The sequence below is a fragment of the Hippocampus bargibanti genome, linkage group LG04 (genome assembly GCF_051943395.1).
Source record: "Hippocampus bargibanti isolate YZ-2025 linkage group LG04, ASM5194339v1, whole genome shotgun sequence".
In the NCBI taxonomy this organism is placed as follows: domain Eukaryota; kingdom Metazoa; phylum Chordata; class Actinopteri; order Syngnathiformes; family Syngnathidae; genus Hippocampus; species Hippocampus bargibanti.
This window is the reverse complement of record NC_142737.1, coordinates 29,891,472-29,908,803: the sequence shown is the minus strand read 5'-3', so window position 1 is coordinate 29,908,803 and position 17,332 is coordinate 29,891,472. Positions and strand designations below refer to the sequence as shown.

Here is a 17,332-nt window from a genome sequence, read left to right as displayed (position 1 = left end):
CAGTTATAGTAAATGGGAGATTTTGTGCATCTTTATTAAGTATACTTTAAGTATTCAGTACTTCACTTTTTCCACATTTTGTGACAGCATCATACCAAACTTTAGTCATGTTATGTCAATATTTTACACACAACCCAATGACTAATAAAAAAATAAGAGAGATGCGCCATGAATTTTTTTGTCACTAAACCGCTGTGGCGGACAGTAAGGATCATCCCTCTCACCCAGCGAGTACAGCAGGGGGCGTGTTTAAGTTAAAGTTGTTTTAAAGCACTTTCCAATGCTTGTTTAGATCCACTTGTTAACAGTTGAACTAAAAATGTGCTACAGTCAGTCACGTGTGCTCCTCCCTCTACTGGTACACTGGTGACCCCGACGTTCGAAATGTTCCTGGCAATGGACGAAGAGGCGCCTTCCTTGGCCATGTCGCTCCGACCTCCGCAACTTGCAGCCGCCGCTTCTACCGCGAGGCTGCCCGAGTGCAGTCAGAGCGACCCGGCTTTATGGTTTCAGCATGTGGAAGCAATTTTCCACCTACAAGGAATCACGACAGATGAGCCGAAGTATTACATGGTCGTGGCTTCCTTCGGCAAACCGACAGCACATCACACGATGCAACAATTTCGGGGACTTCCACAATGCAGGAAATATGAGGCGCTCAAACAGCTGCTGCTCAGAAGGTTTACTTTTTCGGAATGAGAGAGCAGACAGGTTCTTTTCCCTTCCCGGACTAGACGATGCCACGGCAGGGGATCTAATGGTCAAAAAGTTGTCACTGTTAGGCTCGGATGAAGACGGATTCCTTTTCCTGTACATTTGCCTCCGCCAGCTACCACACTCAGAACGCGCCGTGTTAGCCAACTCGGCGTGCCTGGCCGCCGGCAACTATCAAGGTTTGGCGGAAGAAGCGGATCGAGTACTACTGACTACACGGCGGTTCGCCATGCAGAGTGTGACGGCCGAACCCCTCTGTGAAGCGGCATCGAGCGTTGAGCCGGCAATGAAAGCGAGCTGCTTTTTATCACGAACGCCTCATCAGGAAGATGTTTCCTTGTGGACAACGGCCTCCTCTGTGTGCAGCTAACGGCTCGCCCATCACCAACTTTGATTCCACTTCGGTGACTGTGCTTCCATGGATGGAATTTCCAGTGGAGTTTCATCGTAGCCTTGATCATGGTTCCGATAATAGGCGGATATTTTTTCCCTTCAAATTATGCCATTGCACTGAAGAATGCACAGTAAAAAAATGCTGCATAATTGAAATCCATACCTCGGTTGGCATTTCTGCACCATGCATATTTCGTGTTTTAAATTGTTTCCGGTTTTCATCCAAATTTGTATTTTTCAGAACAGTGCCACTTCAATTACCACTAAATTTGTGTTTTGTTCTTTATCCATAGTGCAATTTTAGTTGAGTTTTTTTAAGTTTTTGGTTCTTTTCGTTTTTGCTTTCGCGTGATGTTGGTCGGTGGTCAGGTCAGGAACCAGGTCGCATGGAACCAATGTGGATTGTTTTCAGGAAAAAAAAACAAATGAGGGATAAGAGGTTAAGGTTGCATGACTGTTTGTTTTTATGTTTTGCTTTGTGATGATTATTTTACCTTGCAGTATGTTAACTGTTCTGTAAAGGACTTTGTAACAGCTGCAGCTGTTGTGAAAGCACAATATAAATCAGGCTATGTTCTATTGTATTCTGAATAGAAATAATAATCATACATTTCGTTTATAAGCGCCTTTCAAAACTCTCAAGGACACTTTACAGTCTCAGGATATTTTTTTCTGCAGGTAAGCAGCGGCAGCCACACGCAAAATGCATTCAAGAGACGTTCATCATAAAGGTGCTCATAGCTAGGAGTAAAAAAAAAATACGGTGTTTGTCGAGCATTCTTTTATTGAGTTACTGCAATTTATAAGAAAAAAAACAATTACTGTATTTCACATTATTACACATTCTGCTCAGTTATGAATCACCTTTCCTACGCTGAGCATTTATGAGTTGATAATACATTTCATTTATAAGCGACTTTCAAAACTCTCAAGGACACTACAGTCACATTTTTTTGTGCGGGTGATTCACAGATGGCTAAGAAGAAATTTTCCAAGGTCAAATCTTGACATTGCAAGCAAACAAACCATTTCACTTTTAGAGTTTTATTCCACTTAAAACACATTTAATTTGTGATGATTTGTTCTAAATTAAAATTGATGCATTATCAAAAAAAGCAAAATACATTCAAAACACGAATTTCTCTAGAAGAAAACAAATCCGATCCCATTGTAAGCATGTTGCCACGACATCCACCAATTAATGAAGTTGCTCGGATTGGTTCCTGATTGTCCGCTGCTTTTATGTGTTACAGCTTTCATCATAGGAAGGAGGAGCTTCTGAAAAACAAAATCACAAAAGCATTTCCATTGTTGAAACGCAGTATTATGAAGCCCACTGTAAGATTGTACTCAATCAAACTAATTTGGAAACATTCCCGGAAAAAAAAACATGCAATCTGAATGGCATTTGGGCATTGATTTCATCAAATTGCAAACGTCTCATTTATATGTTTCATTTGCCACAGTGCATCTTTGCAAATGTCCATGACGTTGACAGAACAAAGAACCCGCGTTGAGGACAGTTCCCAAACAACAAATCTTGTCAGCATGGTTTCGTGGTGCAAGTCATCAAATGCGTGTGCTCAGGGTTCTAAAGTAGTCATATCATAATACTCTGAACACCAGATATGAATTCCTTGGACCATTTGATTAATCTTCATGGAAAGGAGCGACTTTAATTTGACTTAATTCGGTTTTCATTGCAGCCCAAGTAAATACCCAGTTTTACACTTTTGTTGCCTCGTGGCATGGAGGGAATTTAGTGTGAAAACAATTGTGGAGATCAGACCCACTTAGTCACTCACTAATCTACAATGTGGATATGCATATATAGCAGACGTGTATCAATGTGATTTTTTAAAATTGAATTGCAATCACTTATCAACTATTATCAAATGTTATTTTATGAATGAAAGACTATTGTCAATAATTATAATAATAATAATAAATTGCCTGGCTATTTTAATGCCTTTCAAAGCTCTCAAGGACACTACAGTCACAGACAGGCATAGGCACTATAATAAATAAAATGCAATCACAAATAGAATACAATAAATAAAATAGTTATAAATAGAAACAAGAGAAAGAGCTACACAGAAAATGCGATTCTAAATAGGTGGGTTTTGAGATGGGATTTGAAGGTGGGAAGAGAATCGATGTTACGAATGTTCGGAGGAAGTGAGTTCCAGAGTTTGGGGGCAGAGCAGTTGAAAGCCCTGTCCCCCATTGTGCTGAGACGGCCAGGGGTTCGGGGGGCACACAGAGGTGGAGTATCTGTCTGACCTGCTTCAAATCTCCGTTCCCTCTAGGTCCCTCAGATCCTCATCCTCCCTTCACCTCTGTGTCTTCTGCCCGTCTCACCACAATGGGGTGAAGAGCTTTCAGCCGCTCTGCTCCCAAACTCTGGAATTCACTTCCACCCAACATCCTTAATATTGACCCCCTCCCTACTTTCAAATCCCACCACAAAACCCATCTGTTTAAAAGTGCTGATTGAACTAGACTCTAGTTCAATCAGCAATTTTATTATTTATCATTTTATTTACGGTTTTATTGTTTTTTGATTGTCACTTTTCCTTGAGTGTTCTGAAAGGCGCTTGAAATTAAATGTATTATTATTATTATTATTATTATTATTATTATTATTATTATTATTATTATTGGTGTGTGGGTCCACAACCAAACATTGGTCAGATTGAAATGGTTGTCATTGATTGGCTTGGAATTATTATTATTTTGTTTATATTTGCCACAGTAGACCAACAGGTGATTAGCATTCACAGCATCAGCACAGGTTACTGGATAAGCTTGTTTACTAATGAATGACATTAAAGGAAGAAAAAAAAAACATGCTATAAGGGTTCCGAAAGACTAATACCTCTGCAGTTGCCAATTTTCACATTTTTTTTATCTGCTTAGAGGTATTTTTAATAATAATAATAGTAATAATAATCCATTTTATTTATAAGTGCCTTTCAAATCTCTCAAGGTCACTTTAGTCACAGGATCAGTTTTTCTGTGGGTGAGTAGCGGCAGCCACACGCGCCAGCGTTCACTCACCCGGAAGTAACTCAAAAAGATAGAAAGATTTTAACCTCTAACCCAAGTTTATACTCCCCTGACTCCCTCTTGAGAAAGCTTTGCCCTTCTCATTTCTGTTTATCTACTTCCTCGATTGAACTACTGATAATTGTGTGAACAAAATGATGCCAACTAACCTTGTGGGAAAGCAGAGCTCCTGTAGTTTGGAGGCTGCCTCAATGGAGTTAACACTGAGCTAGTACCGTTCTCATAAGAAGTATGAGTCGAGGTCCTAGTGGAACCACGAATTGCCGTTCCATCGTGGTCTACGCCTGTCTGGTTCTGACTGTTGGAGAAAGAGAGGCCAGGAGCATAACTAAATCCACTTGGCGACACAAGCTTGGAGTGCCGATGGTTTCCGAAGCTACCACCCTCAGCACATAGGTGGTATTCAGTTGGTGGAGCGGTTGGAGTATTGGAGGATGACAGTCTGGACCGAGGGGCGGGACGTGGAGTTGGGTTTAGGGCAAGAGGAGGCGGTAACGACGTAGCAGCAGAAGCTGAGTCAGATGCTGTGTCTTCAACATGGGCGGAAGAGAATCGGGCTTCATTTTTCGATGGGTGAAACTTCTTGTCCAAAGCGACATTCCCTATGTGGAGGGGTAGCGTCAAGAGGACACTTGGAGACTTAAGGCTGACCTGGTGATAAAGATTAGACAGAATACAAGTTATCAGAATCAGAATCAGAATCATCTTTATTGCCAAGTATGTAGAACACACAAGGAATTTGTTTCCGGTAGAACACGCTGCACTAGTATCGTTGTCAAAAAAAACTGCTAAGTGGCACTATACAGTTCCATTTTGGCTACTGTTGAAAGAGTTCAAAGAGTTAATGGCTTGGGGGAAGAAGCTGTTTAAATGTCTGCTGGATTTGGTGCGCATGGATCGGTAGCGCCTGCCTGAGGGGAGTAGCTGGAAAAGGTGGTGGGCAGGGTGCGGAGGGTCCAGTAGGATTTTCCGCGCCCTAGTTTGGATTCTTGCAGTATGCAAGTCCTCGAGAGTGGGTAGGGCGGTGCCAATGATTTTTTCCGCCGTCCTAACTGTCCGTTGAAGTCGGATTTTATCACATTTAAAGGTTTCATGCTGTTATATGCTTAGTGAACATGTGTGACTCGAGTACACAATTGAAGCACAGAGAAACCTGGGGTCAATCTCAGGTAAACAGACAGTTAACCTGTCATCTTCATGTAGGAGATCTGGCCTTGAACAGAATTTAGGACTTGACAAACTCCTTCAAAGGAATAATTTAGGACTTGACTCCATCACGGGAAGAGCTCATTAGCCGGGTTACAAACCCATCGGTTCAGGTAAAGACCACCAATTAAAATGTCTATGCTCTATTGTTTATAGCTGTTGGTGCTTGGGACGTCCAGGGACGTGGTATTCAAATCGATGTATCACTAAAATTTGCCATTACTCTCTATAAATAGATTGGCAGGGGGCTGCAGAATTTAGGCATCTATCTTGAATGGCCGCGTCCCCTGCCGGCAGTAAAAGACAATCTTCCTGTGTTCGAGAGCCTTTGTCAACAGTATCTGATCGAATATCTCTGATGCCTGGTTAAATGAAGATGAAATGTTTAGAACCATTTAACATTAAACTCAGTTCACCTCAAATTATTTTTGGTACCTAAATTATATTCAATTTGGAAAGTACTGTATGCAGTTGTAAGGGTTGAAATTGGTCCTTGAGTAATTTCAGGATCTCAGTTGAAAAAAATGCTGTGGGCCTTTTGTCTGCCTTGAGTACCCATATTCATTTTTATGTAATGTATATAAAACTGTCAGCACAAAGTCAAGCGGACTGCAAACGAAAAGTGATCGTGCTACATGATAATACGTTGCCAACAGGGTGAGAAACCAACTTCAAAATAAAACTTAAAACTACTGTGACAAAATGAGAAAAGGAGCAAAAATGTGCCCAATTGTGTAAAGCATACTGCACAGGTATATCAAAATAAAAAATGTCCGCAACAAGTAAGAGACCTGATGCCTTTTCTTTATACTCACTCATTGTCTCTATCTAACTTTACATCCCCTCTATCAGCATACATAACACCATTGCTCAGCTGATGTCGTGCAACAAACTTTTCAAGCCAGCCATGGGACATTCAAAAGTCCTCAATGCTTCTAGTTAATGCTGTGGAATTCTCTTCTTCTCTTACTAGCAGTCCATTTTGTGCAAAGTTTTTTTAACACGATAAGAGTCAAACCATTCCAGGAAACATGCATTTACTCGCAAGCAATTCACTCTCAGCATGTTAATTGTCAGAATCGGACAGAGCAAGAATAATATCTTTGTTTTTCAAAGTGTTGTGGATTTGAGTCTTCGTAACGTTTGCGACTTTGTAACCTGCTTTGTTTAATCAGATACACAGTATATCACTTTCTCTTCTGCGATCGTTACTGTTCCTTTTCATTTTCACATCATGATCTACAAGAGATAAATGAATACATGATTCTGAAATAACGTCTGCCTGGGGGCCTAAAGTTGCCCCGGGGGGTGCAACTTTTACGTCGGGCATACAACTTACAAAATGGCTCCGCCCAGGTGGCCGACAACTTTTTCAAGAACAAAAGACAAAAAAAACTTTTTTTTTTCAAATCAAACATTTGCTTTATTCAATAAAGCAAATGTTTGAACGAAGATTTTGAAATCTGAATAAATTATTCAGATTTCAAAATCTGAATAAATTATTCAGATTTTGAAATCTTCGTTCAGTTTGGAAATTTTGGTTCGTTTGGCAATTTGCATACGCGGCATGACAGCCAATCAGAAGCCTGCTTTGTGCTTTCGGACTTTCCTGAGTGTTATAAGGTCGTGCATTTGCATATCATTGTCCAAAGTAGAAACACAGAACATCAGCCCCAGAAGAAGGATTCAAAAGAAGCTAACAAAATTTATGACGCTACAAAACGTAAACGTGCATTTAAAAACATTGTGGAAAGAGGAGTTCACGTGGCTTGTAGCAGACGATGCAACGCAAGCATTGCATTGTGCAACATGCTGAACAGTGTATGGACAAACAACAACTGGAGCAAAATCATCAACAAGGGATATTTACGATAAATTAAGCAAGGGAGCATTTGTGGTAGGTACATCCTTAATTAAAAAAAAAAAATCCTTAAAACTTTGCAACAATTTCAAAGAAGTACAGATGACGGCTGAAGAAACCTTTTCATCGATGGACCACTCCTGTACGACTGAGAGCTTACACAGACGTTTTGCAATTTTTTTTCTTTATTTTTTTTTTTTTGCGATTAGTCATCTTATTGTATTTCAAGTTGTGAAAAATGGGGCAGGCAACTTTATGGCTGGGCAGGCAACTTTTCAGAGTTTTCTGCCCTGGTGTCCGGTAACCTTTTAATCATGATTTTCAGACACTGACATGAATTCAATTTAAAAGTTTTGCAATTCCAGTAAAACTCACTACAATCAAGAGTGACTTGCATGTTGTCATTTTGTATCCAATGATTGTAAATAGTGGCGCGGATCAATGTATCAATGAGTTACTTCAGTTGACAATTTTCTTTCAATGTTAAAATACAGAACACAAATACGGTTTGTTGATTTATCCCATAACATCTCAACAAAATTAATATCTTGGGGGCTGTACTGTGACAAAATGTAGAATATTTTTAGGAGTAATCAAATTACTTTTGAAAGTCTCTGTATGAAGTTGGAGGGGCTGTAAAAAATTAACAAATAATAATAAATAAATAAATATGACAAAATGTGTGACTTTCTAGCCAAGCACAATACAAATGTGTTTTCTTACTTTAACGTAGTATTCAATCTTTATGAGGTCACAGCCAACGAGGGATGATTGAGGAAGAGGAGGAACAATAATCTGCTCCTTCCACTCCATTTGCCTGCCGGGTTTGACTCGACCGCCTTCCACCTCTGCAATGGCCCTCATGTCGTGGAAGGGTTTTTTTGTTTGATAGGTTACTCTCTGAAACAAAAGGACACAGTTATTTACAAAAGTAACTCATTGCATTACCGTCACTTCAAACAATCAATATGTTTAATTCTGCTATCACATTGCTGGAACTTTCAATTCTTGATAGACAGACATTGATCTTTTGAAACCATGACCAATGAGCTCAACAAGTCTTGAATTTTATTCATCTCATCTCATTTTCCGTAGCGCTTATTCCTCATTAGGGTCGCGGGGGTTGCTGGAGCCTATCTCAGCTGTCTTCGGGCACGAGGCGGGGGACACCCCGAATTGGTTGCCAGCCAATCACAGGGCACACAAAGACATACAACAGTCACTCTCACACTCACACCTAGGGACAATTTGGAGTGGTCAATCTGCCTGCCATGCATGTTTTTAGAGTGTGGGAGGAAACCGGAGGACCCGGAGAAAACCCACGCGGGTCTGGGGAGAACATGCAAACTCCACACGGGGAGGCCGGACCGGGACGCGAACCGGCGACCTCTGCACTGTGAAGCCACTCGACTACCGGGCTGCCCCTTGAATTTTATTTTTCCTCAAAATTTAAAGAATGTCTTGTTTTGAAAATCCTGCCTACAAGAAAGTCTATCGTTGCCGTTCACAAATCTGTACTACAGTATAAGTTAGTCAAGCTCTCTATTTGCAATCCAGCTGGCTAGCTATCTAGCTAGCTATTAGCTATCGAGCTAGCTAGCTCTCTATTTGCTATCTAGCTGGCTATCTATCTAGCTATTAGCTATCAAACTAGCTATCTAGCTCTCTAGTTTAGCTAGCTTTTAGCTATTTGAGTTACTTCCGGGTTGAGTGATTATTAGCTAACTCTTAACTAGCTAGCTTTCTATCTATTTGAGGTACTTCCGGGTTTAGTGATAATTAGCTAAATCTAAGCTAACTAGCTATACTATCTATTTGAGTCACTTCCGGGTTGAGTGATTATTAGCTAACTCTTAGCTAGCTTTCTATCTATTTGAGTTACTTCCGGGTTGAGTGAACGCTGGCGCGTGTGGCTGCCTGCTCACCCACAGAAAAACTGTGATTGTACAGTGACCTTGAGAGTGTTGAAGGGCACACAGAGGTGGAGGGAGGAAGCGGATCTGAGGGAACGAGAGGGAATAGAAATTTGAAGACGGTCAGATAGGTATTGGTGGGGGCAAGGTTATGGACAGCTTTAAATGTATAAAGAAGAATTCCAAAGTTGATTCTATATTTGACCGGGAGCCAGTGGAGCTCTTGGAGGACGGGGGTGATGTGGTGAAAGGATGAGGTTCTGGTGATGATCTGGGCTTAAGAATTCTGGACTAGTTGATGTTTGTGAAGACGTTTCTGAGGGACACGAAGGAGAAGTGAATTGCAATAGATCTGTATGAGGCTGGTCTGGTTGAGGCATAACTAGGATTAGTTATTTTAGGGCATTTCAAAAATGGATGAAAAGATGAGTTCAGATCAATATGTCAGAAATCACATCATCTTGTCACTTTTCATGGGCCTTTTCATTTAAAATCAGATGAGGTGGGTCTGGTTAGATAACTGGAGTGCTGTAGTTTCACAGAATGTTGGTCTGGTTGAGGGTTAACTGTTTTTTTTTCCTTTTAGGGCAGGGGTCGGGAATCTATGGCTTGCGAGCCATATATGGCTCTTTCGATGATTGCATCTGGCTCCCAGATAAAACTCAATACATATTCTCGCTTTTTCGCAGTTAATTTCCTGTTTGGGCGGCAGTTGGCGGAAAGCGCAATTTGATTGGATGACACTGACCTAAGGTGGCAGTTGATGTTCAAAGAGCAATTTTGATTGGATGATACTGACCCTTTTAAAGGACAACCGACGTCTCCGGACAAGTTGTGTCCATAATTTGTAAAATAGCTTCAAATGACTTCTACTGAGCGTATTTTAATAAGATTCCACCGCATATAGCTATATTTTATGTTTTAAGACTCACGCTGAATATTCAGGAAGTCTTGTTTTTGAGTTGGTGACGAGTCCTTACGTGACGTCACTAAAGGAACGATCCTGACTGAAAAAAAGACACATTGTAGCAGTCCTTCCATCACGTCAATGTATGTTGCTGTACTTGTTTGGTCTGACAACCTCGTGTTGCACCCAAAAGCCGCCAGAAGAGGGTGTCCAAGCTCCATATAAGGAATTTATCAGGCTGTGGAAATGGAGGTGGCCACAGGAGGTCACCATTTTGTGCCTCTTTTTTAGGGTGAGACATTTCCCCCCAATGTTGCCTTAAAATGGCACGAAATAAATTCTTTAATCGATTGAAAACATGTATGCTTTCCTCTTCAGAATTATTTGAATCATATTAATAACTGGATGTGTAACAAGAAAGCATATTCTCCAAATCTGAAGCCATTGTTTTGATTCTCCAGCAATGCAAGACGTCTTGGCATGACGTCACGAACTGGGGGCGGGACTTTCTGAAAAGCAATTTAAAATAATAATAATTGTTTGTAGATTTTGGACACTAAGTCATTTTTATTGGTGTTTTGCATTTGAATAAAAATATACTGCGTGTTTTGGGTATTTTAGATGCTATAAAACATTTTTCTGATTGTTAAAATGTCAGTTAGAAAAACAAAAAAGTGACGCCGGTTGTCCTTTAAATAAGCCTGACGAGTAAAAAAAAAAAAATACGAGTATCGTACACTTCAGTTTGAATGGACCGAAGGAGGTTCTGCCGTGATTCTAATTTGCAATGAAAAAATACCATGATGAAACAGTTGAATATCAGTGGCACTTTGACAAGCCCCATGCTAATGTTAACATCAATATAGTTCTGTGAGAGACAGCAGAAAACAAGCGTCCAAGCTAATGAGCAGTGCGACGGCTAGCTAGCAGTAACTTCGCCTATGGAACAGGTAAGTTGACTTTCATTCCGATCGTTTGGCTGGATTTTTTTTTTACAAATCATGAGGAACGGAAAACTATTCATATTAATGGTGAGTATTATCACAAAGTTATTTTAAATAATACATTCTGACATTTTGTAGAAATCACGTGTGTGTGTGTGTGTGTGTGTGTGTGTGTGTGTGTGTGTGCGCGGCTCTCACTGAAAAAATTTCTAAATACTGTACTTTTATGACTCTCTTAATCAAAAATGTTACCGACCCCTGTTTTAGGGTGTTCTGTAAATGAAAGGCCCGGTAGTTGAGTGGTGAGCACGTCGACTTCACAATGCAGAGGTCGTGAGTTCAAGACCCTGTTTGCAAATCAACTAGAGGTGACAGAGCTTTTTAAGCGGTAGCCCTTTGGCTATGGAATGCACTACGCACTAGTCTATGGCCTCAGTTGACACTTTTAAAAACCATTTAAATACTTTTTTTTTAAATTTAAACAGGTGTTTGATTAACTGTTATGTTCTATGCTTGATAATTTTCCACTAGCACTTTTTTGTGTATTGTTTTTATTATGACTGTTTAAAATTTTGTGAAGTACTTTGTGGTTTCACCTGTGAAAAGTGCTATATAAATAAAGCTTACTTACTTTGGCCTCCCTGTGTGGAGTTTGCATGTTCTCCCTGGGCCCGCATGGGTTTTCTCCGGGTCCTCCGGTTTCCTCCCACATTTCACAAACATGCACGGCAGGCTGATTGAACACTCTAAATTGTCCCGAGGTGTAAGTGTGTGTGAATGATTGTCTCTGTGTGCCCGGCGGTTGGCTGGCAACCAATTCAGGGTGTCCCCCCGCCTAGTGTCTGAAGACGGCTGGGATAGGCTCCAGATCTCCCTGCGACCCTAATGAGGATAAAGCGGTACGGAAAATGGATGGATGGATGTAAACGAGTGAAAAAGACTAACATGTTAGAATGCTGGTCAATGACAGAAATCAGGTCATGTTGTCAGTTTTCAGAGGCCTTTTATTCTAAAATGCAACATTTGGTTGGAGGATAACTAGGATTATTTCTTTGAGCATGTTTCAAAAATTTATGAAAATATGAAGAGTTCAGATCAACATGTCAGAACTCAAGTCACCTTGTCAGTTTTCTTTTATTTCAAAATACAACACCAGATCCGTATAAGCATTATCTTGTTGGATAGCCGAGCTGCTGTAGTTTTACTGGGTGTTGGTCTTGTTAAGGATTATTTCTTTTTAGGGTGTTTCAAAAATGTATGAAAAGATTAGGAGTTCAGATCAACGTCCAAAATCAGTTCAACTGTCCGTCACAGCCTAAATAGGACATTGATTGGCTGCCTTTATGTTGGGCTTCTTTAATCAAAGCTGATAGGCTGATTGGATTGGTGTTTATTTCAAGACTTTTTTTGTCATGATGAATATCGTCTGTGTAAACTCTCAGTCGTACAGGAGCGGTCCATCAATGAAAAGCTTTCTTCATCCGTTGTCTGTACTTCTTTGAAGGTGTCTGACGTTTCGCTTCTTATCCAATATATATATATATATTATACATACATACATACACATATTGGATTGGATTTGCCTATATATATATATAGGCAAATCCAATCCAATATGTGTATGTATGTATGTATATAAGTATATGAATGTCGCCGGATAGCTGCTTTTTGTGATTCCAAATATATATTCCTACTGTCCAGAGGTGACGGTGCCAGACCTCTGCTATGATAGGTCCCTGCTATCAGGTTGGGGGGAGCAGAGGACTATTCCCTGAGGCAACACTGATTACTTCTATTGTCCTGACTGATTACCTCTATTTTCCTGCGTGATGGGGTCTATGACTGGCCTGATTGCCCCATTTGCTCTGGTATCACCTCATCACCATAACTAAGCCTGTGTTGCCAAAGAAGTCTGTTGTACGAACGATCCAAATTAAACCTCAGCCCACCATGGCGATTTAGTGAAGGGTTTTGCTGTTTTATGAAAATAGCTTATTTTGCTCCCCTTTCAAATACATATGCACCTAAAGGCTAACAACCACTCAATTGGCGACAGTGAGGTTAAAATCTTAGCGAAAGAAAATAGATGGTTTGAAAGGGGAGTAAAAGTAGCTAGGACAGTAGGAATATACAGTAAAGTCTCGTTATATCGATATTCTCGGGAGTTAGAAAAATGTCGATATAACCGTACTGTTGATATATCAGTCCTGCGCCAAACTGCATTAACAAAAGCCGCCAAAAGAGGGCATCCAAGCGGCATATAAGAAACTGAGCTGGCCATATGAGCTCGCCATTTTGTGCCTTTTTTTGGGGGGGGGGGGGGGGTGAGGGATTTTCCCCCAATGTTGCCTCAAAATGGCACATATAATTCTTTAACCGGGATAGATGGAGGACATTGATTCGCTGTGGCGACCCCTGAGGGGAAAAGCCGAAAGGAAAAGAAGAAGAATTCTTTAATCGATTGCAAACATGTACGCTTTCCTCTTCAAAACTACAGTGTATTTGAATCATATTCATAACTGGATGTGTAACAAGAAAGTATATTATCCGAATCTGAAGCCATTGTTTGAATTCACAAGCAATGCAAGACGACATTTGAATAAAAAGTGACATCGGTTGTCCTTTAATACACAGTATGGAATGTACGGTAATTTTCAAAATCATCACGCTTCAGCAGACAAAACAAGAAACATTGTTGCAAAAAACCATTGCATTCATATACAGTACAGTGGGCATGTACATAACACAACAGGGAAACTGCAACACTTACATCTTACTGTATTATGTATGCAATTTTAAAAAGTCATCAATCTTCTTCTGCTTCCCATTTTTACATTTAAACACAAACACTTCAATATCATCTGCTACACACGAGCTAGCGTCTGAAAATGAAAATGGCTCTGCTACACGGGAGCTGGTCACGTAACAAACTCACGTGACCAAGTCGACCAATGGCGCGACCGATGGCGCGACTCGATATAAACATAGCAAAATGGCCGGCGGGAGATGAAAAAGAGCACCGTAGTAACCGGATTATCGTAAAAACCACGAATCGTACTAAACGGAACTAATTATACATAAAAAGACTAGAAATGTGCACGGGAAATGAAAATAGTGTCATAATAAGCAGTATTATCAATATACACGATATCGATATAACGAGACTTTACTGTGTATATATAGGGCCAAAGCTACCAGCAAAAAAAATTAGTTCGCTGACGAAGCCTCTTGGATAAGAAGCGAAACGTCCGACACCTTCAAAGAAGTACAGATGACGGCTGAAGAAACCTTTTCATCCATGATAAACATCGTTATTTCTGAAGTACAAACTTATAGCACTGTGATAGGTGATGGGTCTATTTTGTTTCTTGTTTATTAGCTGAAACTATTTGTTGAGAGTTTGTATTGGTCAGAATATTGCTCTTACTGTTTTGGATAAGTTCACCTAAGCACTTTCTAAGGACCTGATGTTCTATTTTATTTTTATTTTGTAATTATTTGGAGATTTACAAAAAACAAACATTCATCCATTCATTGTCCGGACTGCTTTATCCTCACAATGATTTCAGGGAGAGGGGGAGCCTATCCCAGCTGTCTCCAGGTAGTCACCCTGAACCGGTTTCCAACCAATCGCATGACACTTAACAACACTCAATTACAGATATTTTTGTCTGCCTCAATAATGTAATGAATTTAAAATGAAAATGTTTTTTTTCTCATTATTTTTTAAAATGAGATCCCCAAAAAATAGTTTAATTAGATCAATTAATTACAGACTTCAATTAATTGATCGCACCATTTTTTTAATTTGATTGCTTGACAGCACTAATGATACTTTACCTTGTAAATGTTCGCTAAAAATTCAGCTTGAAATTGTACACATTTCAGATGTGTGTTTTTTTGGAGGGGGTGGGGCTGGGGGGTTGCGGTCCTATGATAATGCAGTTTTAGGATAATTTTGGTCGTGGCAAGTGTGGAATTAAATGATCACATCACTTCATCTTCACACTGGTAACAATCTCATACAAGACAAGAATGGAAACTCATGTGTAATGAATGTATACTCATCCAAATATTTTCAGGACAAGTTGAAATAAACTTCACTGTTTGGTGAATAGTTGGAGTATTTGAAGTAATTACAGGGAGATTTACCTGCACCAGGGAGGCATTGATGTTGCTGGTACTCTTCTCCGATTTATTGTGGATGACAGTTGACAGCTGAATGACCTGGCCTGGTGTGTATCCCTTCTTGTCAATCTGGGCTTTCAGCATCACTGTGCCGGTTTTTAATAGCATGTAGCTGAATTCCTGGATCACTGAAGAGGAGCAGGGACCCTGCACAGAGATAGGCAGTTACAGGACATTGTGCCGGTGTGGGTTTTCTTCCGGTTGGTCCCACGTTCCAAAAACATGCATGGCACGCTGATTGAACACTATAAATTGTCTCTAAGTGCGAGTGTGAGCGCAAGTGGTTGTTTGTGTCTGTGTGCCCTGTGATTTGCTGGCGACCAGTTTAGGGTGCTTAGGGGTTTAGGATAGGATAGGGTAGGGTAGAGTAGGGTAGGGTAGGGTAGGGGGTGGTGGCTTTCGGGTGGGTAGGTAGGTAGATTACTCCTGTAGCATAGCGAGCAAGATTTGCAGTTTTCAGGGGCTACATTAACGTTATACATCTATATGCTCTACAGGGGCAGACGAAGTAAGAATTGCCGTGTGAATAACCCTTAGGTGTGCCTTGTGATTGACAGGAAAACAGTCCAGGGTCCACCGCGCCGACTGCCTGAACACATCTGGTAGAAGCCCTTTCTGATCTCACACACTGTGTTGTGTTATCCATGTGCAAAATAAATAAAATCAAATACAGCGCTTGTAAATATGTCAAAACCCTGTGATTTAAGGTTGATCAGTGAGTGAGGGTTACCGAGATGCCTGCAGTCATCTGAAATAAACATAAATGCCACAAAACCTTTGTCCAAACAGTGTATCCCTTAAAGCAAACTAAATATACTGCATGGCTCACCCATATGTCTGGAATTTTGTTTAAGTTGAGTGGGTCCAAGAGGTAGAATGCTTTCTCTGTGCTGTAATCTTTGGTGAAGCGCGGTGTGTCAAGGAAAGCTCTTAATCTGTACACTATTTTACCGTAGTTGCCCTCAAATGATGTTGGAGCAGAGCCTGAAAAAAAATAAACATATGCTTTAGAGGTCGTTATTCAAAATGTGTTTTTTTAATAGAAGAAATAACTTCAATGATTGTGTTAACTCATTTTCAATTCCATGCATCCATCTTCTGCCGCTTATGCGGGGTCGCTTCGTGGGGGCAGCAGCTTCAGTAGGGAAGCCCAGACTTCCCTCTCTCGAGCTACTTCTTACAGCTCGTCCTAGCGGATCCGGAGGGGTTCCCAGCATCCATAAACCACCTCTTTGGTCTTCCTCCCAGTCTTCTGTCTGGCAATTCAAGTTTCAGCATCCTTCTCCCGATATAGTCACTCTCGCTCCTCTGGACATGTCCAAACCATCTCACTCTGGCCTCTCTGACTTTCTCTAATATGAGTTGTCCCTCTGATATACTCCTTCCTGATCCTATCCAACCTGGTCACTCCCAAAGAAAACCTCAACATCTTCATCTCTGCTACCTCCAGTTCAGCTTCCTGTCTTTTCTTCAGTGGCACTGTCTCCAGTCCCAACATCATGGCTGGTTTTACCACCGTTTTATACAACTTTCCTTTCATCCTATCTGAAACCATTCTATCACACATCACACCTGACATTTCCCTCCAGCCGTTCCATCCTGCCTGGACACGCTTCTTCACCTTTTTTCCACACTCTCTATTGCTCTGGACAGTTGACCCCGAGTACTTAAAATCCTCAACCTTTTTCATCTCTTCTCCCTGTAGCATCACTCTCATTCACACACACATATATTCCGTCTTGCTCTGACTGATCTTCATTCCTCTCCTTTCCAGGGCATATCTCCACCTCTCTAGTTTCTCCCCCGCCTGTTCTCTGCTCTCGCTCCAAATCACATCATCATCCAAGGAGATTCCTGTCTAACGTGGTCTCTCCGCCTGTCCATCACCATATCGAATAAGAAATGGCTCAGAGCAGACCCCTGGTGAAGTCCCACCTCAACCTCGAATTCCTCCGTCACACCGACAGCACACCTCACAGCCGTATTACAGTCATTATAAAGCTCCTGTACCGCTGTGACATACTACTCAGTCACTCCAGACTTGGTCATGCAATACCACAGTTTTTCTCTGGGCACCCTGTCATACGCTTTCTCCAGGTCTACAAAGACACAATGCAATTCTCTCTGACCTTCTCTG

General features: G+C 40.9%; 1 protein-coding gene across 1 annotated transcript in view; it reads right to left on the bottom strand.

The window, feature by feature from the left end:
• Positions 1-1,873: 1,873 nt before the first annotated feature.
• arrdc1a (arrestin domain containing 1a) overlaps positions 1,874-17,332 on the bottom strand; it is a 34,110-nt gene continuing 18,651 nt past the window's right edge. The window contains exons 4-8 of the mRNA XM_088995062.1: positions 16,025-16,179; positions 15,160-15,342; positions 7,967-8,143; positions 4,326-4,827; positions 1,874-2,385 (exon numbers count right to left, since the gene is read on the bottom strand). Coding sequence (XP_088851188.1) covers positions 2,348-2,385; positions 4,326-4,827; positions 7,967-8,143; positions 15,160-15,342; positions 16,025-16,179 — 1,055 coding nt within the window. The 3' untranslated portion in view covers positions 1,874-2,347. The remainder of the gene's footprint in view (positions 2,386-4,325; positions 4,828-7,966; positions 8,144-15,159; positions 15,343-16,024; positions 16,180-17,332) is intronic.